This window comes from Doryrhamphus excisus, linkage group LG10 (genome assembly GCF_037039965.1).
Source record: "Doryrhamphus excisus strain RoL-2023G ecotype Guam linkage group LG10, RoL_Dexc_Guam_v1.1, whole genome shotgun sequence".
NCBI classification, from domain to species: Eukaryota; Metazoa; Chordata; class Actinopteri; order Syngnathiformes; family Syngnathidae; genus Doryrhamphus; species Doryrhamphus excisus.
The window spans coordinates 650,640-675,503 of NC_136366.1; the positions used below are offsets into that span (position 1 = coordinate 650,640).

Genomic DNA, 24,864 nt, shown 5'->3' on the forward strand with positions numbered 1-24,864 from the left:
ACACACAAGCACCAGACTTGATTGCAAGTTTGACTAATAATAATAATAATAATAATAATTGAATAATCCCTAACACAGGCTTTCCTCTTTGAGCCACTGGAAAATATTAGGACCATGGGTCTTAGTTGAGTTGGGACATGCTGGTATAAAGGTGGATGTTACAAAATGTATTTAAAAGGTTGTAAACATGTTTTCTATGCTTTAGCTAGCTAAATATTTCTTTTATAAATAAGAAATCCCGTCTCTGGAACCAATTAGCTGTCATAAACGAGGTATGACTGTATGAGGCACCTGATGAGGACGAGGCGGGAGGAAGGGGTGTTGCCATGGGAGTTGCCATGGGAGTCTTTTGGCGACCGACATTAACACGTGTTGCTCTTCTCAACAAGCAGCGGGTGCTGCCGTGGACGTCCCCCCCCCCGTCTAAAAGACACACAGGAAACGCTAAAAAGCCACGCCCACACCCCCCCACCACAAATCGATGTCATCAGTCGCCTTGTACCAAACACCAAACACTGAAGTCTGCGTGGGGGTTCAGAGTTAATAATCTGTTTAGGTCATTGGACCACGGTGAGCTCCGTGACCCCTCCCCCGCCGTGCGCATCCGCATGGATGGCAGAAAAACTAAAAGCTCAGCGTTTGAAGTATTTAGCGGTTGCAGCAAGTGGGCAGATTTTTATCTGGGTGCCGCAGTCGGGTCCCGACTGTGGGTGAATAACCCGTTTGAATGCTGAGCCCAAAGCGTAACAATAGCGTTGGTCTGCAAACAATGCCGCTGAGCTCGGGCTGGCCGGCCCGGGGGAGAGGGGGGGGGGCGCTAACGCCGCCAGGCCTCACCTTTGCCACACATGTAGCTCTCATGCATTCATTCACAAACAGTCGGCGTTTGATCAGCTGTGAGCGCTTGCTTCCAGTATTGAGTGGCCTGCCAGCAATACATTTGGACTGCCACAAATAAATGTGATGCTTTGGCGCTACCTGCTTGTCACATAGTCATATTCCTTGATCTGTATGTGTACTACATTGGGTAATATGAGCGTAAAGGTGACTATCGGGCTGTCATGCATGTTGCAAACTGATTTCCTATGTTCTGACTATGAAAATATTTGCATTATGTGAACTGAAGTCCTGACCGTTCTCCTTTTTTCTATCTTGCAGGACCGGAATCGGCCCTTTGACGCTTTTAGCTTGCACTCTTTGGAGAATTCCTTAATGGATATGATGAGGACTGACCATGACAAAGGTAAAGCTCACCTTGCTGATGGCCCACCAATGACTATGGCAGATATTATATGGAGGAATCATTTTGCAGGTTAGGAATATTCCTACGTTTATGCTTAAACATTTTTTTTATTACTATTTTTAAAATGTTGTTTGATTGACTGAATGTGATGTGAGACTTTTTGGTTGAACAAACTAGCGAAAAGTGTCCTTGTTTTAGCCAAAAGTACGTTTGCGTGTAGTTGGCTCAGGAATTCATTATTGGAGGAAATGTACAATTCACCTATGGTTCTCCTGGAAAGGCTCTGGTCACCTCCTGGTGAGCTGGGTCAAGTGTGAGTACCCACAGACAAAATGCAGTTTTTAAATGAAACCATTTGTTCTTAAGGGAGAAGAAAAATCCAAATCTGCATGGCTGTGTGTAAAAAAAAAAAGAAGAACTGCAGGCCTCACTTGCCTCAGTTAAGATTCACTTCACCGTAAGAAGACCCTGGGCAAAAAGGGCCTGCATGGCAGAGTTCCAAGGCGCATCTCAATTTTGCCAGAAAACATCTTGATGATCCCAAAGACTTTTGGTAACAACTTTTGGGAATTTCCATGTCTCATTAATTTCAGAAAAAGAACATCAACCAACAGTAAAACATGGTGGTGGTAGTGTGATGGTCTGGAGCCGTTTTTCTGCTATGATAAATGAAACCGTGAATTCTGCTGTCTACCAAAAAATCCTGAAGGAGAATGTCGGACCATTCGTCCATGATCTCAAGTGGGTTCTGCAGCAGGACAATGATCCAAAACACACCAGCAAGTCCACCAAAAACCAAACAAAAGACTATGGAGTGGTCTAGTCCAAATCTGAGGGACGAATAAAGGCATATCTTAATCTTATTGCGATGCTGTGGCATGACCTTTGCATGTAGTTGGATCAGGAATTCATTATTGGAGGAAATGTATAATTCACCTATGGTTCTCCTGGAAAGGCTCTGGTCACCTCCTGGTGAGCTGGGTTAAATAACCCCCCAACTTGACAGAGTGGGCTTGCCCACCAAGCTGAGGAGAGACCCTCCTGGCGGCCTCGTCTTGGGTTTTTGCCCCATAAACGGTCAGCAAATGATGCCATTTGTAGAGAAAAAGTGTATAAAATATTCATGCATAATACATGTCTTATACATTCTGACCGCATGTCGCAAAGGGTGGTACATACAGCAGATATGGGTGGTACATACAGTAGATATGAGTGGTACATACAGCAAATATGGGTGGTACATACAGCAGATATGGGTGGTACATACAGCAGATACGGGTGGTACATACAGCAGATGTGGGTGGTACATACAGCAGATACGGGTGGTACATACTGCAGAGACTGGTGGTACATACAGCAGATATGGGTGGTACATACAGCAGATGTGGGTGGTACATACAGCAGATACGGGTGGTACATACAGCAGATATGCGTGGTACATACAGCAGATATGGGTGGTACATACAGCAGATATGGGTGGTACATACAGCAGATATGAGTGGTACATACAGCAGATACGGGTGGTACATACAGCAGATACGGGTGGTACATACAGCAGATACAGGTGGTACATACAGCAGATACGGGTGGTACATACAGCAGATACAGGTGGTACATACAGCAGATACGGGTGGTACATACAGCAGATATGGGTGGTACATACAGCAGATAAGGGTGGTACATACAGCAGATGTGGGTGGTACATACAGCAGATATGGGTGGTACATACAGCAGATATGGGTGGTACATACAGCAGATGCGGGTGGTACATACAGCAGATACGGGTGGTACATACAGCAGATATGGGTGGTACATACAGCAGATATGGGTGGTACATACAGCAGATGCGGGTGGTACATACAGCAGATACGGGTGGTACATACAGCAGATACGGGTGGTACATACAGCAGATATGGGTGGTACATACAGCAGATATGGGTGGTACATACAGCAGATACGGGTGGTACATACAGCAGATACGGGTGGTACATACAGCAGATACGGGTGGTACATACAGCAGATACGGGTGGTACATACAGCAGATACGGGTGGTACATACAGCAGATACGGGTGGTACATACAACAGATACGGGTGGTACATACAGCAGATATGGGTGGTACATACAGCAGATATGGGTGGTACATACAGCAGATACGGGTGGTACATACAGCAGATACGGGTGGTACATACAGCAGATATGGGTACATACAGCAGATATGGGTACATACAGCCGATACGGGTGGTACATACAGCAGATACGGGTGGTACATACAGCAGATACGGGTGGTACATACAGCAGATATGGGTACATACAGCCGATACGGGTGGTACATACAGCCGATACGGGTGGTACATACAGCAGATACGGGTGGTACATTCAGCAGATATGGGTGGTACATACAGCAGATATGGGTGGTACATACAGCAGATACGAGTGGTACATACAGCAGATACGGGTGGTACATACAGCAGATACGGGTGGTACATACAGCAGATACGGGTGGTACATACAGCAGATGTCTTTGCAATGTTTACCATTGTGGTTGTCATACAAAGAGGTGTGTGGCTGTTGAAAACTCTTTGCTAACCACAGAGCAGCTCCTCCCAGTTAGCATAGATTTCCATGCTTTGGTCGTCTGTCTGCTGTAGATATGCTAAACCTTTGCAAACAAGAGTGAGGCCTATTAATTAAATGTGTTGTTTTATTGAAATGATGAGATAATTAGATAGTTTCCTGGTCTGGAATCACACGATCAGAGCAAAGGAACCCAGCAGGCCCAGTTTTGGCATTCCCAGCCAAACAGGTCGCACCCACATCCATCCCATGGTGCATTTCTGGCATACCTCTCATTATGATTGGAATTTTTTCCTTCTGTGTGTTTGGAGGTGAAACCTTTATGACGCAATGAAGCCAACTGGGTCATAAAGTGTGTGAAGTCACCCGGCCCTTCTGATATAGTTCATCTTCAAACAGCTAAAATAATGCATAAGGCTAAAAATGAAGGATGATGTGCTATATATATATATCACTATATTGACACTTACTATGGTACCCATTGTGGCATTGGATGCTCATATCACCTGACAAAAAAAAATGTAATAAAAAAAAAAACCTATATTATGGAAAGCAGGAAGTGAACAAATGTAACATATACTGATTGTAAAAGTATCAGATGGAGGGGTAGGATTTAATAAGCTTTGCTTCTTCCTACTCCTTTTGGACATGTGGAACTGGGAACTGATTATGGGATGCACTCAATTGGAATCTGATGCATGTTCAAATGAAATTAAACCACTACCATTACCATTACCATTACCATTACCATTACCATTACCAAGATGGGAGGCTAGTGGTTAGCATGTTGGCCACACAGTCAGGCGATATGGGTTCGAATCTCCGCTCGGGCGGGTACTCCGCACATTCCAAAAACATGCTCGCTTCATTGCCCTCCCACAAATTGTCCATAGGTATGAATGTGAGTGTGAATGGTTGTTTGTCTTTATGTGCCCTGTGATTGGCTGGCCACCAGTCCAGGGTGGACCCCGCCTCTTGCCCCAAGACCCCCAGGAGGATAAGCGGCATAGAAAGCGGATGGGTGGATGATGGGAATCGAATCTTTGGTTTGGTTGCTTCCATGTTTATAGAGCAATAGAATACAGTATTCTGTGTATTTTGAAAGATTGGATTGGATGAACTAATTTAGGCATAAAAATGTCCAAATGCTTATTTGGACTTTATTCAACCACAACATAAAATGATTTCTGAATGATTTTTGAAAAGCTACGAGTGAAGCAGTGAAATTGAAAGGGATGACTGTGTAGTATATTTGTATTTGTATGTATATATTTATCTTGTAATATTGAAATTCAGCTCCCAACCTCTTTGAGGCTGATTTTTGTGTCAGGAGAGTCTAAAAGACACGTATGCACTTGCACACACAGGCTCGACTTGTCTGACTCACATGATCTTACTCATGCATCAGGTACTATTTGCATTGTTGCTGTGGGCGTGAGCGTGTACATCGAGCTCATATCGACAAAAACACTTCATCATATTGAAATGATTCCTTCTTGCATATGAGTCCTTCATTTTATTTAGTTTTAGCAGGAAACAATGTCCATGGCCTTTCAGTTTCCGTGTATTTCCATGGAGACTCAGGTCGATGCTTCATTTACTGTGACTTTTTGTTGCGGTACAGAAGGTGCCAGGAGGTATACGTGATCAGAAGTTGAAGGAGTTCAAACACTGCTGCTGTTTAACTTTGTTAACGTTGTTGAACTTGTTGACAAGAGCGTTGGTCTGAAGATAAGACCTGATCCAGGGTCTTTATCACCAGCAAAATAAGCCTTGCAGGCACAACACCAGTCACATGACTTGCAGACACCAGAAGCCCGTTTACACACTTTCAGGACAAGTACGTTGCGGCACTCTTACGCCACGTTGCTTCATTCGGGTCAAGTGTTAGTACCCGCATACGCTGGTTTGCCCCCTTCCTGGGTTCTTGTTTGTCACACTCAAACGGTTCAGATCATCAAACACAATTCAATATTAGTCAATGACAACATGAATGAATACAAAATGCAGTTTTTAAATGAAACCATTTATTTTTAAGGGAGAGGAAAAATCCAAACCTACATGCCCGTGTGTAAAAAAAAAAGAAGAACTGCAGGCCTCACTTGCCTCAGTTAAGATTCACTTCACCATAAGAAGACCCTGGGCAAAAAGAGTTCCAAGAAAGAACATTAATTAATTAATCTCGATTTTGCCAGAAAACATCTTTTGGGAAAAACTTTTGGGAAGTTGTGTATCTCATTAGTCTGGCTCATTTTAGGAAACAACAAATCAAGCAACAGTAAAATATGGTGGTGGTAGTGTGATGGTCTGGAGCCATTTTTCTGCTATGACAAATGAAACCATGAATTCTACTGTCTACCAAAAAATCCTGAAGGAGAATGTTGGACCAGCAGGACATTGATCCAAAAACACACCAGCAAGTCCACCAAAAACCAAACAAAAGACTATGGAGTGGTTTAGTCCAAGTCCTGAGCCGAATCCTACTAAGATGCTGGCATGACCTTCAAAAGTTTTCATGCTGGAAAAGCCTCCAATGTGGCCGAATGACAACAATTCTGCAAAGATGAGTGGGCCAAAATCCCTTTAGAGACTCATTGCAAGTTATCAAAAAGACTTGATTGCAGTTGTTGCTGCTAAGGGTGGCCCAAGCAGTTATTAGGTTTTGGGGGCAATCGTGTTTTCACACCGGGCCATGCAGGTTTGGGTGTTTTTAATAATAAAAATGTTCATTTAAAACCAGCATTTTGTGTCCAGTTGTGTTGTCAGTGACTAATAATTACATTTGCTTGACGATCTGAAACATACAAAAATAAAGAAACCAGGAAGGGTGACAATCAGTCAGTGCATAAGGTCATAAGACGTTAGGGAGTTGGGATTCCTTGCTGAGGTTTGGAGAGGCTAAATAAAGTTGAGTTCAAAGGTCAGCTAGCTTCCCTTGGCAAGCTAGACTTGACCCCGTACCCTTCCAACCCAAGTCAGGTTCCTGTACTTTACACCTAAACCTGCCATGGCTGCATGAAGATAAGATGATGGGATTGGTCGAGTTCAAGGTTACATTGCAACTAATATCCAATAAATGCTCCTGTTGTTATGGTGGAAAATTCATGACCGGGCTGATCCCATCCAGGCAACAAAACATTTTCTAGGCTTGTTTTGTCTGAGTAAACAATTTCTCTAGCTGTCGCTGAAAGCTTGATATTTACCGGCCAAGCAGCAACTTAGTGACTGCTGGATTCTCAGGCTCCCAACCATGTGACGTATGAAAGGAATATAGTTTTATGACTGGTGCTTTTATGAATAAAGTGATGTGATCTCATTATGTTGATGTCCCGGGCTGGGGCAGCTGGGGCAGCTGCTGCAAATATGAATGACAGCAGGAAGTAGGTCAGGGTGACAAACGCAGAAGATGACTCAGTCGTGATTATTTCCAATCTTTCCGTTCATCTGTAAAGTGGTTACTAACCTTGGTTAGTATGAACCGTTCCAGAAGGTCCAACTCTAACTGAAACGTCTGCTAACCAAATCAACCTTTATCAACCGTAAGACAAAATGTAAAAGTAATCCTAAATTTTTTATAGTTTCTAATGTCTGGTCGTTAGCAGAGCTTAAGCGAATTTTCCATTCAAGCTTTGAGTCGTGTTGTATTCCTAGTGGCAGCAATGTACATAATAACACATGACTATTGAAACCTCACCGGAACGTAGCTGCAGCTCCACTCAACATCTTCAGGGCGCAAATGGCAGCTAGCCAGAGCTATTTTAAGGTGTTGGGAAAGCAACTGTCCGAACTAAATTGCCCCCTAAATGACTACTCGTCAAAGATGAATCAGCAGTATTTGTTTCAGTCGCTGATGTAGTCCGTTGTTAACGGCAACGTCCACCACGTGTTACGTAGATCTCCCTTGTGGTCCGTTGTTAACGCCAACGTCCACCACGTGTTACGTAGATCTGTCTTAGTATTCTTTCCCATTTCATTTCATTTCCCATCAGTCATGATGTATTATATATATCACTATATTGACACTTACTATGGTACCCATTATGGCATTGGATGCTCATATCACCTCCTACTTAAGTACGTGGTATATTATTAGAAAAAAAAAAAACAAAAAAAAACAAACTGTATTATAGAAAGCAGGAAGTGAACAAATGTAAGAGTTAGTGATTGTAAAAGTACCAGATGGAGGGGTAGGATTTAATAAGCTTTGCTTCTTCCTACTCCTTTCGGACATGTGGAACTGGGAACTGATTATGAGATGCACTCAATTGGAATCTGATGCATGTTCAAATTAAATAAAACCATTACCATTACCATTACCATTACCACTACCATTACCATTACCATTACCATTTATACCTCTGCCGACAACTGGCCAACTAAGGAACCTGTAGAAATCCATTAGTGGATTACCAACTGTGGAACTTGCACACCCTTGAGGCAACATGGGTGTCATGTGCTTTTATAAATGGCCGACAAGCCCAGAGTGTTGTGCAGCTTTGGAAAGGCGACCGACTCATCTGAACATGAAAAGTAGAGTATAGCGTGGAATAGCGTTGAACTCTTGCCAAACTCTTTCTGCGAAACACTTCGGTGACTCATAAGAACCGAAGTCGGTCAAAGGAATGAAATTTCCCATCACAACTTGATGGTTTCTTCCCAATCAGCTCTTTACTTCCTGTCAGCAGCCAACTCCCGTGACTTGGAACAAACTACATCACCCTGCACCATGCAGCGAGTCCGACTCTCCAATTCCCAGTGACTTTAGGGTTAACTTTTAGGGTTAACTCCACACCAGCATGTCATTATCCGTCTGCACTAGTAGGCAGGCCGCCTTACCAACTCATCAGGACTCAGGATCAGGACTTATTGGGTCATTGTGGGAATTTCCATATCTTGAAAATGCAGTCAGATGACTTTGTTGCTTCGAGGTCTCGTCTCCAGGTTGTTATCAGACTGTTGCACAGGTGGATTTAGACAGGGTTAGGGTTAGGTTAGGGTTAGGGTCTATGACCGTGGTGCTGCCATAGACTCGAAATGATATCCACCAACGAGGCAACGATCATTTTTATCGAGAGGTTTTTGTTGATGTCGCTTAGTTGGAATGAGTAAACTCAGCAGACAGACGACGTCTCCCCACCGCCCCAGTCCCCATGAAAGCAGACAGATGGGGCTGCCTTTGTCACGGTGGCAGAATGAAGCCTGTGTTCGATTGTCTTTTAGATCCCTTTGTTAGCTTGCGTGTGTTTCTGTGTGTACGCATATCAAAGATGGAACAACAAATGAACGACTGTTCTCTGATACCATGTGTACTTGCGTAGTATATTCACGTATTCATTCATGTTTTTTGCTCCCGTTTTCCTATTGTCAGTAGGAGCAGAAAAGGTTCTAGCAAACATCTGTCAGGATGCTGGATTGTTAACTCCTGTTTTTGTCTTTGGCAGGACGTATGGGCATCAACTTCCATCATCCTGGAGTAGACCACATTATGCCACTGAACAGTAAGTTGTACTTCATTGTGCGGTCATTCCAACTACAGAGAGTACTAGGTATCGATGTAAACGTTAGTCCGAAAGCTTGTGTAGCGGTTGAGCTGGACGGGTTGCTGTCTGCTAGTTGGTTTAAAGGATTGTTATTTTCATGAAGACTATGGCTCCAATATCAGTCTTTGGTTGATGTGTCCTTGTCCTTTTTTTGAGAGAACAAATCCCCCGCATAATAATAATACAATAATCAATAATACGCAAAAACGTGATCTTAACAATAAGTGGTATTGCAGAATTTGTGACTAAACCCAGAAACCCATGAACTTTGTGGCATCCTGTGGTGGTCTCCCATGGGATGCTGCTTCCAATTGCAGCATCGATGTGGTCCTGGTAAAGTTTCCTGGTTGTGTTCCGACACTTGGAATCTTGTACATGACAGGTTTTGCAGTCAGTTGCAGTCATTTTTGGACTTTTGATGAAAAATAATGCCACTTGGCTGACATCACTCCTATTTCTAGCTAAACATGTTAGCACACGCTGTTGTTGTGATCAGGTGGGCTCTGTCTGTGGTGGCCGCTATTGGATGGAATCGACCCCATGTATCATTCATTCATTTTCGACTGCTTTTTCCTCACGAGGGTCCACCCTGGACTGGTGGCCAGCCAATCCCAGGGCACATATAGACAAACAACCATTCACACTCACATTCATACCTATGGACAATTTGGAGTGGCTAATTAACCTAGCATGTTTTTGGAATGTGGGAGGAAACCCACGCAAGCACGGGGAGAAAATGCGAGCTCCACAAAGAGATGGCCGAGGGTGGAATTGAACCCTGGCTTCACCAGTGTGATCCATGCCAGGAAACACGGCGTGCACCTGCCTACCCTTTTACCCAAGCCTGGCTTCCCTGACACCGTAAACCGAGGATGAACCTCAAGCACAGTTGACCTGTGAATAACGTTTCTAAAAATAGCCCAAACATGTAAGACTAGAATGTCCTGGAGTCCCGTCGCTGTACTGGTATTGGTCTTTAATGTCACATGACCTTTTTCTTCAGTTCAGCACATTTTAATTTTATAATAATAATAATAATAATTACCTATGGCCAATATTCTACAGGTCCTACACACAAAGGCAGGAAACGTTGTTTTGTTGCCAACACGACTCTTCTTCATGTCTTCATCTTCACTCCACTACAGAAGAACTTCCTGGTATTGATGTTAAACGTCTGTGTCAAGGATTACACACAGATCTTCCAAAGCTGTCAGAGTCGCTCGCTCTTCTGTAGACGCTGATGTGGGCAGACGGGGGTGGGGGGGGGGCTTTGGTTTCAAAGTTTCAAGTGTTTCAGCAACTGTTTCTGACTCCATTAGCTTTGAGACTTCAATCTGGGAATCTTCAATCTCTGGATGGAATAAAGCGCCGGTCTGTCACTTGGAAGCCGAGCTAATAAGGAGACATCAAACTCATCTCCCAGCTTCATTTGTCCTCCTGGTGCCAAAATACCAAGCACTAGTACTCTTAACGGGTCCCGGATACCCTTCATCAGCTTTTCTTAAATAAAAGTAAAACCTCTCAGCTCCCATCTCCACGGAACTACTCCATCGTCTCACGGAGACGGAAGGATGCCAAGAATGAAACCTCTCAGCTGAAGCAGAGTACAATTAAACCAACTCATCGTTAACTTAATTCAGTATATTTTTCATCAAAATGGTAGTCGTGCCAAAAAGATTGTGTTGCTGCTGGATGTTCACAGTGTCTGGTTGATGCTGTAGGTTTATTTTTAACAAGAGTGAAAGGTTTAAGACAACAATGGACGAAGCAGAGAACGATGGACAGATGGACGCCCACATCACGGTCTGTGTTTTGCGGCGATTATTCACTGATGACATTCGAAGGAACACCTTTGCAGGTGCAACCATTATCCTCACTGTGAACATCTTTGTTTGTTTACCTGAACGATGTTACCCCGATGGTGAGCGGAACTCCAAGAGCTAGTTCGTCATGGCCGGAACCACGAACTATAAATTACATTTTCATATTTAGCATTGGCGTTCAAAATGTAGAACATAACTAGAAACAAGGTTCCTCAGCAAAGCTGATGAATCATGTCAGGGATCCTTGAACTCATCACTTATTGTGGGATTAGCACCCCACCCCACCCCACCCCACCCAGCCCACGCTAAGGTGTCTGCCTGTTTTGCTGGTTGCTAGGTCCCTGCCGAGGCCTGACGGAGAAAGGGCAAAGCTGCAGACAGCCTGGCCGGTTTTTGGCCGTTGGAAAGCCAGATCTGTTTAATGAAAATCCTGCGAGGGAGAAGAACCTCCAAGGCAATATATTCTCACATAACAGACCCACAATGCCCCCCCTCCCCCGCAACACAAAGGCCTGTGTTTGTTTTTAGAGGCCAGGAGTCCAGAGAGCTTTACTTGCATATGTGGAAACATATTTAGCCTCGTTTTGGGGGGCGGAGAAGACGGATGGGCTTTATTCATCCCATGAAGGAAGATCATGATGTGAGCTACTGTACATATTAACCAAGATGGAGACACATCATCATCGTTAAAGGAGCTTTCCTGGCGCCTCGGTGGATTGTTTATTATGTAGCTGTGGTATCCATGTGGTCCATGTATCAGAGTCAGTATCATGGTGACGTACTCAATGGACAGCTGTCCATCTGGTCTACCTGGATTGGGGCATCTTTTCCAGGTGACTATAAGTCGGTGGAAAAAACATCTATACCACTTCAAGGTTTGTTAGCGCTAACACTTCTTGGTTGGTTGTCATGGAGTCCTTCTTCGCCAGATACCCAAAACCCTTCCATCCGTGGTAATACTGCATGCCACTCGCGGTTTCTGTTAAATATAAATATGGCGGTCCAAATTGATTTGTGTCGGGCCTCAAACCTGAAAGTCCACCAAAGATTGTTTGGTGGATTGTTTCAGAAGAAGGCCTTAAAGAAGTGGCCATCGCTGAACCCCAGTCAAAATCTCTGATGGGATTTGAAAAAGGTGGTTGCAACATGCAGAGACAATGTTGCTGAACTGGGGGCTTTATCCCCCCCCCCCCCCACAGGAATGGACTAATTTTTCTCATCACATACAGAGAATGTTTGTTGAGCCATGGGAATTATTCTTAGTTAATATTATGAGTCAATAGCAAACAAATGCTACGTTGTGTATTTTGCAAATAAAAGCCATTTGGTGTGGCGGTTGAATCATTGGGATTGAAACCGTAAAACGCATCCGTGTCGGGTGCCTGGGTGTTGACTCACATAGAGGAATTGTATCATTCTCCTCTTCCTACATGCTGCCTCTCTTCCGACTGTACCCAGGCCAGGAATGTGTACCAGGCTTGTCAGGACCTCCATTTTCAAAATAAAAGTGGTCCTAAAAGTACTAAAAGTGATGAATGAGTTCTAGTCCTAGACTGTGGTGTACTGTAAGTCGGAACTTGCACCTAAAGTTCAGGGCTCCAGACGACTACAATATGTATACATTGTGAGTACATTTTCATGTACTCACGCGTGTGCGACCAGATAAAAGTACGCATCCCATATTGAGTATTATTATTACTATTATTACTATGAGAATGTAAATATGGAGTCAATGTCAGTCAGGCAAGTGTATTGATGCCAGCGCTACCACAGGGTTTCCAACAGGTTGCTGTAAGCTAGCAGTTGCTATAACGCTAGCAACAAAGAATAGTTGCTTCAACTTAGCTAGCGGTAGCTAGCTATGTAGCTACAGTATATATATATATATATATATATATATATATTTATCCACATTGGTCCATGGACTCCAAATGGGACTTTAAAATAAAAACACAGTTACATTTTATCCTTCAAAAATATTGCGAGATTGTGAGTTAGCTTGTTTTTGTCTCACGGGAAAGCTACAAGTAGCGGCCATGTTAATGAGGTATGTGTTGACTTAGTTTTTTTAAGTGTTACTTAACTTTACCCTCTTGTTACTATTATCATAATAATGTCTTGTCTTCAAAACACTAGTTGTGCGTCTAAGTTGTGTAGTGTGTCCAGCTATAAGATGGACGCTACCACAGGGTTTCCAACAGGTTGCTGTAAGCTAGCAGTTGCTATAACGCTAACAACAAAGAATAGTTGCTTCAACTTAGCTAGCAGTAGCTAGCTATGTAGCTACAGTATATATATATATATATATGGTCCATGGACTACAAATGGGACTTTAAAATAACAACACAGTTACATTTTATCCTTCAAAAATATTGCGAGATTGTGAGTTAGCTTGTTTTTGTCTCACGGGAAAGCTACAAGTAGCGGCCATGTTAATGAGGTATGTGTTGACTTAGTTTTTTTAAGTGTTACTTAACTTTACCCTCTTGTTACTATTATCATAATAATGTCTTGTCTTCAAAACACTAGTTGTGCGTCTAAGTTGTGTAGTGTGTCCAGCTATAAGATGGACGCTACCACAGGGTTTCCAACAGGTTGCTGTAAGCTAGCAGTTGCTATAACGCTAGCAACAAAGAATAGTTGCTTCAACTTAGCTAGCGGTAGCTACAGTATATATATATATATATATATATATATATATATATATATATATATATATATATATATATATATATATAGTTATCCACATTGGTCCATGGACTCCAAATGGGACTTTAAAATAAAAACATTGTTACATTTTATCCTTCAAAAATATTGCGAGATTGTGAGTTAGCTTGTTTTTGTCTCACGGGAAAGCTACAAGTAGCGACCATGTTAATGAGGTATGTGTTGACTTGGTTTTTTTGTTACTTAACTTTACCCTCTTGTTACTATTATCATAATAATGTCTTGTCTTCAAAACACTAGTTGTGCGTCTAAGTTGTGTAGTGTGTCCAGCTATAAGATGGACGCTACCACAGGGTATCCAACAGGTTGCTGTAAGCTAGCAATTGCTATACCGCTAACAAAGAATATTTGCTTCAACTTATTATTTTATTACTGTTCATTTCAGACATGATGCCTGTATTTAATGACAAATGAGCACAAATCAGAATGAAAACAGTAAGCACACGGTTTGAGCAGAGATGTGAATAAATAAAGATAAATATGAAGCATGATTGAAATGTTGCCGGTCACACAAAACACAAATAGTAGCTTTAATAGTGCTGGAAGGTGGCTGACCTGCCGTATCATAAACCCTATCATGACACTATTTCATAGTTTATATTGTGTTCCTGGACAGATGTCCATAAGACACCGGTCACTAGGTGTCAGTATTATTACCGTAACGTTCGATGACACACAAGCACCAGACTTGATTTACTTTTATTGCAGGTTTCAATTATCTCACAAAAAGCTAAATAATCCTTATCATGTGCTAGTGCTGTGGCCGTAACCCACGCCGAGCTAAAACTCAACTCTGAACCCCGGTTGTCACTTCCTGTATGCACAAGTGTAAAACATTTACAGCAAAATGCACGAATACAAGTCTTATTTACGTCTTAAATGCCTTATTTCCTTTACTATATTAGGTCATTTGAGTGTAAAGGTGAATATAGGGGTGTTATTTCATGTCTACAGAGCTCTAATAATGTTAAAAAGCATATTTAGAAGGTCGCAAACAGGTTTTCTATGCTCTAACTGCAAAAATATTCCATTTCTAAATAAGAAATCCCAAATCAAATGACGACGGAATCAACTGAACCAATTAATGTCAATAAAAGATTGATTACTGTACGTGTCTTTATCTCAATGTGTGTTGGTTGGAAGGATGACTTTCAACCAGCACTCAAACCCTGTGGGAAGTTTCCACTCCCCCACGTGTGTCACTCCAAGGTCATGATAATGACTAACTAAGTCCGTGTTAAACTGAGCATATTATTGTCTGCTTTGCCATACGGAAGATAAACACTAGTGGCGGCCATTGCAGGTTATTAAGCTGAGACGTTGATGTCCAGGGCTGCTTTGGGCCACTAAATATGTCCTAGATCACTAGATAGGATGACCCATCTTCAACATGGCCGTCTGTGTGTTTCTGATGATCCTGTATTGCCGTTATTTCCCCCAAATCCATATGTCTGTATCTCTTTCCTAACCCGTGTCCTTCCTCCCTCCCCTTCCCACTTGATTGACAAGCAGCCCGGAGCTTTGGCCGCAGAAGAGGTAACGTGTTGCTCTCTCTTGTGGGCTTCTGCTTGTCTTGTCCGTCCCAAGATGAACGGCTTCTTAGCATGGCGGCGCTCTCCGCTTCTCATCCGTGCTGTGATCCATTCAGTCGTCAAAATTTGAATGTAATGAACATGACGCAAGATGATTTTAATAGTGGAAATGCATCCCAGGAAACTGATGCTGCGGCCTGTTAGCTTGGAGTCCTTCAAAAGTCACCTGAGGGACTGAGCCCACTTGAATCATGTGACTGGCTTCCATTCATAAATATTAAGCGTTGTCATGGTTACAGTGGATAAGCCGGCATCGTGTGTATGATGTATGCATGATATGTAACATTTTCAGTATGTGACACCCTTGGTCTCGGCATACCTGATGAATGGAAAACAATAAGCTTCAGGTTAATCAACTAAGAAACTAATGGTTAGTTACAATATTGTGTGATCCCGCAAGAACCGAGCGACATTGAATGCATCAATCCGACTAAGACAAACAACCACGATGGAGGAGATCAAGGGTCTCCTGTGTTGATGGAAACTGAACCCTGCAGCACGTAGAACCTTGTAGATGATAGAATGGGCTGTTTTTTATCTCCAAGTTCCAACTGTATCTAATGTGATGGACCAATTACATCGCTCCTTTGAGCGGATACTGGAAATTTGACCTCATTGTATCTGCGGGTGGAAAAGGGCCAATAGGAGTAGAGTCTTGCTAGGAGTTCTCGTACAGTAGAAAAGAAGCATCAACTCTTCAGTTGTTATTGTGTTCATAAAGTCCATACGTACTCGGTTATTGTGCTGTGGAAATGAAGCCATTAGTCAATCATCAATCATGCTCATAATGTGAAAAATGGGATTTTTCTTGTGGAATCACCGAGATTGAAACGCATCCATCCTGCATCCTGACGTTAAGCTGAATGAATTGGTCTTTCTATACGTTGCTTTTCTACGTCTTGTCTTTGAATCAAGCGGGAAAAAATGTGTCCTACAGTTATTGTACGCATGCGCTGTATAATAATTGTACAGGATGTTAGTGTTTTTAGTCAGCATTTAGATGATCATGCTAACAATCAATCAAACATGGCCGCCACTCTTATCCTTCATCTCCCTTTCTCTCCTCCTCTCCCTCCACCGATTGCAGGTCGTTCCTACCTTTTTCCGTTTGAAGATGGTTTCCTTGACGATGGCCACGGAGACCCCTCCCTGACCCCAGGTTTGAACTCCCCGACCCGCTGCCAAAACGGAGACAGGATGGAGCGATACTCCAGGAAAGTCTTTGTTGGCGGTTTGCCCCCCGATATAGACGAAGGTAAATAACGTTTGTAACGTCACTTATTTTTTTTAAATGCGTTACACATCAATAAGATCACAGTAGTACCATTAATGTAAAATTCTTAAAAAGATTTCTACTGAGAAATGTCTTTTTTTAATTATTTATAAGCCAACAACAGCAGGAAATAAAATACAAGAAATTATTCTGCAGCCGTTTTAATGTTTTAAAAGTAACTTTTTATACAAAAATAACAATTTCTATTGCAAAAGAACCTTGGTTAATGTACAAATAGCGTTTTTCAGTTAAAGTCGAAAGTTGCCTCAGTTAGCATGCAATATGGCGCACATCTTGTCATGTCACTAATACTAATATGAGTCCAACTGTCTTCTTAATGCATTTTTATCACAAAACGTCCTGGTTAGCAGTTTGCTAGTACATGAAAACACCTATGATGTCATCAGCGATCGACTGTAGTTCTTAGTTATCCAACACGATTCAAAATGTTAGCATAATACACGTCCTTTGGGGACGTGAAGGATTTAGAAATTTTTGAATTTTTGATTGTTGCTGAAGACACAGCAAGATCCACACCAACACCACCTTCTTGTTTTGCTATGAGTTAATTCTTGAATTCGGTCATGTTTCTCCTTCTTTATAAAGAAACGCTCAATTGGCTCCAATGTGGCTTATTATGAAAAGAAAGGCAGAGAGAACACATGCATGCAAAACATACAGGAGTTAGATGTATTTTCTATTGGTAAAACTATAAATGTAAAACATCAATTATTTCTTTTGGAAAAAATGTATTTGGTTAGAGTACGTTTCAGTTAGAGTCGGACCTTCTGGAAGGGATGAATGACTCTAACCAAGGTTCCACTAGTATCCCTGTCCATCCAATGCCTTTAAGGTATGGCAGAACATAAAAGAGCCATAAAACGCCTCAGACTATATTTGAAATATAACTATGTGTAATAATATTACACATCTGCAGTTGGCGATCCTCGATTTCTGTACAGATTCTGTTCCTATGACTGTGATTAAACTTAGATTATACCTACAAACCCGTAAGTCACTCACACTGTACACGGAAATATAATAATTCAACAAAACACTCATTACCCTTATTCTTGTCTTGTACACTGGAAGGGGCGTTGCAAGGAAGGGAGAGACGGGCTTACTGGTAGTAGGACGTCTCAATAATGACACAGTAGAAGTAAAATATCCTTTCAGTCATTTTTTTTATGCATCGCCACGTGAGGATCCTGCTTCACGTTTGGTGAACATCATGGAGGTTAACATGAAAAAGTTAACTGGAAAAAATCAAACGACTCGTGCTTTCCCAGTTCCCAGTCCAGCAATGCACAACCATATATTACATATTCTCCTTTTCTTTTTGTACAGTTTTAATATTTTATGGGAATGTCCTAAAAATGAAGAGCACCTGCAGATTTGAGCTTTTTGAAAAATGCACGAGTCTTCAGGTCCACACCGCAAGTCTCCCGTAGTCCCGGCCTCTTCCCGATCGGATCCAATCCTGTCCTTGATTCCATTCCTATCGTCTGCTCCGATAAGCTCGAGAATGACGTCTGTTTTCTTTTCCTCTCCTTTGCATCTGAACAGATGAGATCACCAACAGTTTTCGTCGCTATGGACACCTCGTGGTGGACTGGCCCCACAAAGCCGAGAGCAAATCCTACTTCCCGCCGAAAGGTAAGACGGGTTTCTCCAAACACAATCTGGATTTTCCCATCAGACATGAAAACTACAGCAATAAATAAAAGCTTGGGTGTTTCTTGCCGTCATAGGGAGTTGGAATTGTTCATGTTACCCAGAATTCATAGGTCATGCTGGGAGAGCCTGGGGGTGTCGGTGTTGATGGGACTCCATCCTGTCTTCACTTTATTTGAACAGTTACCTGAGCAAAGTTTTCCTCGACAACTCCCGGGTCTTCCCTGGGGCCGGCCTAGTCGATGCCGGGTGTCCGATAAGGGAAGTTATGAAAGTTATTAAAAGAAATCTCACATTCCATATGCACGTGGTCATAGGACGTGGGGAAGCTCTCTCACACTCTCATTTCTCCATAAATGATTTTTTTTTTTTAATGGGAGGCTTGACTCTCATAACCACACCCAGCGGAAAAAATATGTAGCAACCTTTTAGGGGAATGAATGAGCTTCCTGCAGTTGGAGGCTGTCATGTAAAAGGGGAGGGGCGGGGCTGGCGATGTGTCATGTTGCCCAAATTAAAACCAAAAACACTTCCTGCTTGAGATATCCCAGGGGAACACCTAAATATGATGTCATTGTCACATTCTCCATTTGCTGCCTGGCAGTGAGGAACATCGCTAGCCATAGCATAGTCCAGTCTTGTTTTTTCCCGTCGCTTATCGGTATAAACGTCACTGACGCGGAATGAGGGTGATAAACATTCAATACGGCCTATTAATAGTGTAAACATTTGCATATTTAAGCACATTATTTTTGCCTAAATGAAGCATTTCCAAGTATAAAAATGGCATTATATATATATATATATAAGGCATTCAGAAGACGCATTCAAAGATGTTGCGATGATATGTAGTATTCTACACCGGTCACTAGGTGGCAGTAATGTCCCTGTAATATATATGAATACCAGACTTTCATTGCAAGTTTGAATGATCTGCCGTCAACAGGAAATATAATGCCGGCATGAGCTAACCCTTGCTAAGCTAAAACTCAACTCTGACCTCCTGATGTCACTTCCTGTCCGCCCCCCACTCTGCACTGAATCGCATTTATAGCAACGGACACAAGTTTTATTTCTGTCTTATATTCTGTTATCATGTTGACTATATGAGGTAATAAGAGTGTAGGGGTGACTATAGGGGTGTTATTTTATGTCTAGAGTGTTCTAATAATGTTAAAAAAAAGTTATTGGTGTGTTTGCTGTTCCTCCCATGAGCTTATCGTTGTGAATTAGAGACTTTGTAGAAGCAAGCTGCCACCACGTCCTTGCATCCTGGGGTGACGGAACACGAAAGCAAAACATAACAACGATGAGATCACATTTATGTATTCAGTGCATCCTTTGCAATTATTGATCTCTAAAAAATAAAAAAAACAAGACGCAAATCCGTGTCAGCTTTGGGATCTCTGGGATAGCTGATGTCACGGCAACCGCAGTGAGATCTGGTCACTATGGTGATGTCACGTACATCCCCTCCTATATTACCCAACACCGTCATCGCTGTTGATGCTGCAAATGTTAAGCGGCTATTTTGGTCTGTGAGCGGGGATGGGGGTGGGGGTGGGGGGGCTGGGGGGTGTAAACTGCTACCAGTGTGATAAATGACATGGAACTGCTCTCCATCGCATTTGCTTTTCAACATCAACTGTTCCTGAACTATTAAAAGATGTGTAGCTATAAAACGACTACATTATAGTCAAATGGAGTATGTTCAGTTTTGGTAGCATTGCATTTTTATTTTCTCTTTATAGTAAAAAAAATTGGTAGTCATATAAATATATATTAAAAAATATAAATAAATAATAATAATATGAATGTAATTGTAAAAACCTGTCCGTTTTGGGGTGTGTGGATCTACTAGAGTTGAAATTGTGTCCTAATGCATTTTCATTTCAGTTCTAAAACTGAGGTAGCCTCCTTCGTTCCCTTTTTGCCTCGCCGCCTCGCCGCCTCGCCGCTTCCTGTATCCATCCCGCCTTGCTGCACGTCGCAGTGCATCCACTTGACTGAGTCGTCAAAGAACGTTCATCTTTTATGCACCACAGCTGCACAATGAATGGCTGGCAGGGAGAAACATCTGTGTTGCATTCAAGGGCCAGTGTGTGCGTGCAGTATATTTGTGAGGTTTTAAAAGCGATAACGGAACATTTTGAAACTGCATTTTTCGGAAAATAGAAAAATCCAGCTGTAATTCCACGGTGTCATAATTTCCCTCCCAAATTGGGAATTGTACAACCTTTAAGTCGTTTGACTTATGTCTGCTCAGGTTGTCTTAGGTCGTTTGACTTATGTCTGTTCAGGTCATCTTGGGTCGTTTGACTTATGTCTGTTCAGGTTGTCTTAGGTCGTTTGACTTATGTCTGTTCAGGTTGTCTTAGGTCGTTTGACTTATGTCTGTTCAGGTTGTCTTAGGTTGTTTGACTTATGTCTGTTTAGGTTGTCTTAGGTCGTTTGACTTATGTCTGTTCAGGTTGTCTTAGGTTGTTTGACTTATGTCTGTTTAGGTTGTCTTACGTCGTTTGACTTATGTCTGTTCAGGTTGTCTTAGATCGTTTGACTTATGTCTGTTCAGGTTGTCTTAGGTCGTTTGACTTATGTCTGTTCAGGTTGTCTTAGGTTGTTTGACTTATGTCTGTTTAGGTTGTCTTACGTCGTTTGACTTATGTCTGTTCAGGTTGTCTTAGATCGTTTGACTTATGTCTGTTCAGGTCGTCTTGGGTCGTTTGACTTATGTCTGTTCAGGTCGTCTTGGGTCGTTTGACTTATGTCTGTTCAGGTCGTCTTGGGTCGTTTGACTTATGTCTGTTCAGGTTGTCTTAGGTCGTTTGACTTATGTCTGTTCAGGTTGTCTTAGGTTGTTTGACTTATGTCTGTTTAGGTTGTCTTACGTCGTTTGACTTATGTCTGTTCAGGTCGTCTTAGGTTGTTTGACTTATGTCTGTTCAGGTTGTCTTAGGTCGTTTGACTTATGTCTGTTCAGGTTGTCTTAGGTCGTTTGACTTATGTCTGTTCAGGTTGTCTTAGGTCGTTTGACTTATGTCTGTTCAGGTTGTCTTAGGTTGTTTGACTCATGTCTGTTTAGGTTGTCTTACGTCGTTTGACTTATGTCTGTTCAGGTCGTCTTAGGTTGTTTGACTTATGTCTGTTCAGGTTGTCTTAGGTCGTTTGACTTATGTCTGTTCAGGTTGTCTTAGGTTGTCTTTCATCCGAGCAGGCTTACTCAGTCCGGGCTCAAAGACTAGATAGGACAAACGTAGTCTGAGGGGATGGTGCAAGATCCAGGAACCAAGGAGGTTCGGTTATTGCCTGGGTGGGATCACCCTCTGTAGTATTGCAGTACTAACAGACTGCAGCTGTCCTATCTAGTCTTTGAGCATGAAGTGCGCAACAAGTAAACAGAAGCACAAGGTAGCTTAAAGTTAGATCTCGTGAATAACGATAGTACTGGCTATTGAAGTATTTCCTACTAGGAACAGATCTCCATCCCACATGAATAAGCCTAATGGTGCTGACCTTGGGGGCGTTCGGTGCTCTTAGTGCTAAATATTTAATGCCACGGTACGGACACGTTCTATTTGCATCAAAGTCATCAGTGAAGTCCATCTGGTTCTCTCTGGGAACTCGGCAGCGTGTTGTTGATCAATTTTGCATGCTTTTCCATGCTTCCTGCCGTGGGAGTGCCACTCTACTCTGAGGCGGCAATGCAACTTTGCGTCAATAAGGGCATCGAACATGTGGGATCCGCAGGGCCGAACTCGACTCAAAGGATGGCGTTTATCGGGATTACAACAACGTGATGATGTCTATGAAAGGATTGCGTTTACTGCCTTCCAGGTTATGCCTTCCTGCTGTTCCAAGAAGAGACCTCAGTTCAAGCTTTGATTGACGCCTGCATCGAGGAGGACGGGAAGCTCTACCTGTGCGTGTCCAGTCCCACCATCAAAGACAAGCCGGTAAGCACATACAGTACAACACCTCAAGTTGGGAAGAGGGGTACTTGATAGCCGAGCCCGGCCTCAAAGGTGGGGGTACTTAATCCCAACTAAGCGTTTGGCCAGTTTGTAGGATTGGTTTCAGGGTTGACTCTACGTTGTCTATTTGACTGGGAATGGCGCCCTGACGGGAGGCGGGAATTAGCTCCCAGTTCATTAGCAAACTCTGGTCACACACCGGATATGAACTGGAGTTGGTCTGAGACCGTGGCTCTGGTTTTGCCACAGGAGGACGGAAGTCATTTAGAATCTCCAAGATGGATGACCAATGAACGCCTCTGGACAAAGGAGCTGGTTGTGTTTGTTCCTAGGTGGCCACCACGCAGTACCCATTCGCCCATTGCTACACTCCAGTACTAACAGTGTCAAAAACCAATCTGTTTCGGGGTCGGCACTCTTAAGATCAGATTCAATCTCCCACTCGTTGCCCCCAATTCTCCATAAAGACAGACAGTAGAATCATGTCTTCTGACATATGATCAGTGGGGCCACTGAAGGGGCGACCGAGGGTGTCCAGGTTGATATTTCGAGTGCCGGGCGAACTGAAACTGGAATCTTAAAGTCACTAGAACTACACTTGGTAATCCAGCATGGTTTTCTCTGTGTGTCTGCAGGTCCAGATCCGTCCGTGGAACCTGAGTGACAGTGATTTTGTCATGGATGGCTCCCAGCCTTTGGACCCCCGTAAGACCATCTTCGTAGGAGGGGTGCCACGGCCCCTGCGTGCAGGTATCTGACTTCTAGCTTGGAGCACCATGAAGTGATGGATGTCTTAGTCCTGGTTTTGGTCATTTTGGTCATGCACCGAAAAGCAAAAAATAGGCCAAAGCTTCATTTGAGAACAAAAGCTCATCTGAAGCTTGTTTTGATCAATCGAGGAATCAATTACCAACCTCATTTCCATCCAGGGCCACATTCTGAAAAACGAATATTTGAATTTTCTTCTTAAATAATCTTGCTAATGTTATTTTCAGAATATTATGACTTATTTCCATAATATTTGACTTAATAGCCAAAATATTATAACTTTTGCAAAAATGACAACTTTTCAAAAAACAGCATATTTTTTCTCAATATTTCAACTTTATGCTAATAAAATGACATTGTTTATTTATAATATTAATATTATTTTCCACCTATTTACTTGTTGGAAATTTTCTTCTCATAATATTTTAATAAAATTACAAGCTCACTGTTTTGTTTCTTTCTCATAATATTCATTTTTTTCTTTAATATTTCATTTCAAATGACATTATTTATTTTTATTATTCTTGTAAAATCATGATTTTTTCCACATTTGGACCTTATTCTTATTGAATTATTAGTGGTTAGTGGTTTTATCTGTAACATATTCAAAGAGGCAAAACATTGATTGCTGTTTTCCAAAGCTGCTGCTGATAATAATAATAATAATAATAATAATAATAATAATAATAATAATAATAATAATAATAATAATAATAATAATAATAATAATAATAATAATAATAATAATAATAATAATAATGGATGAGATTTTATAGCATATCAAATAGCATATGGAATGGTGCTTACAACACTCTTCCTTGGCCACAGTGGAGCTGGCTATGATCATGGACCGCCTGTACGGGGGCGTGTGCTACGCCGGCATCGACACCGACCCGGAGCTCAAGTACCCGAAGGGAGCCGGACGCGTGGCCTTCTCCAATCAGCAGAGCTACATCGCCGCCATCAGCGCTCGCTTCGTTCAGCTGCAGCACAACGACATCGACAAAAGGGTGAGCGGGTTCAAAGACAGGTCGACCACAGCCGGGATTTTTGCTGTCATTCCCACGTGAGCTCAGCGACACGGCGTTCATCATGGCGGACGTCTCAGGTGTCCCGCAGGGTCGCTTTAATTATAGAACTTCCTACACGTGCAGAACCGCGGACTGTGGTTGTCAGCCAGAAGCCCCGCCTCTGAAGGGCGGGGCCTCATTTCTCACGCGGAGACAATACACACCTCTTAGGGGCTGGACTAACCCCGAATTCCCTCGCAATCGAAATTCCTGAGCACAGCATATTATTATGGGATGCAATTCCACGCTTAGAAGTTTGCGGTTTGAACACTTTGGGGAAAGCCCCTTTTGGGTTCCAACATGTCTGACTTTTTAAAGCGACATACTCACACATCCAAAATGGGATATTAAGCATATTTTGCTTATTTATGGCCTCTATGAATCATGTAGAATTCCACATCGGAATATTACACTCGGTGTCAGGAATGTTACTGAAATGTTTAGTGAGATACACAAGCACCAGACCTGATTGCTGAATGGTCTCACCACAGGCACAGTAATCCCCAACAAGGGCTACAGTTGTGGTCATAAACACGCCAAGTTAAAAGTGACATCACTTCCTGTCCGCACCTCTAATCGGCTCCCCAAGCGCTTAATTACGTTCTTC

The 24,864-nt window shown here is 42.5% G+C and overlaps 1 protein-coding gene across 3 annotated transcripts in view; it reads left to right on the forward strand.

The window, feature by feature from the left end:
• Positions 1 to 24,864, forward strand: part of cpeb3 (cytoplasmic polyadenylation element binding protein 3) — a 36,226-nt gene that overhangs the window by 5,974 nt on the left and 5,388 nt on the right. The window contains exons 3-10 of one of the 3 annotated variants that reach the window (XM_058064939.2): positions 1,159 to 1,312; positions 9,261 to 9,317; positions 15,422 to 15,445; positions 16,589 to 16,756; positions 18,341 to 18,430; positions 22,283 to 22,401; positions 23,055 to 23,169; positions 24,016 to 24,197. In XM_058064939.2, the coding sequence (XP_057920922.2) occupies positions 1,159 to 1,312; positions 9,261 to 9,317; positions 15,422 to 15,445; positions 16,589 to 16,756; positions 18,341 to 18,430; positions 22,283 to 22,401; positions 23,055 to 23,169; positions 24,016 to 24,197 (909 nt within the window). The remainder of the gene's footprint in view (positions 1 to 1,158; positions 1,313 to 9,260; positions 9,318 to 15,421; positions 15,446 to 16,588; positions 16,757 to 18,340; positions 18,431 to 22,282; positions 22,402 to 23,054; positions 23,170 to 24,015; positions 24,198 to 24,864) is intronic. The other 2 variants (XM_058064941.2, XM_058064942.2) reach the window with 2 other exon arrangements.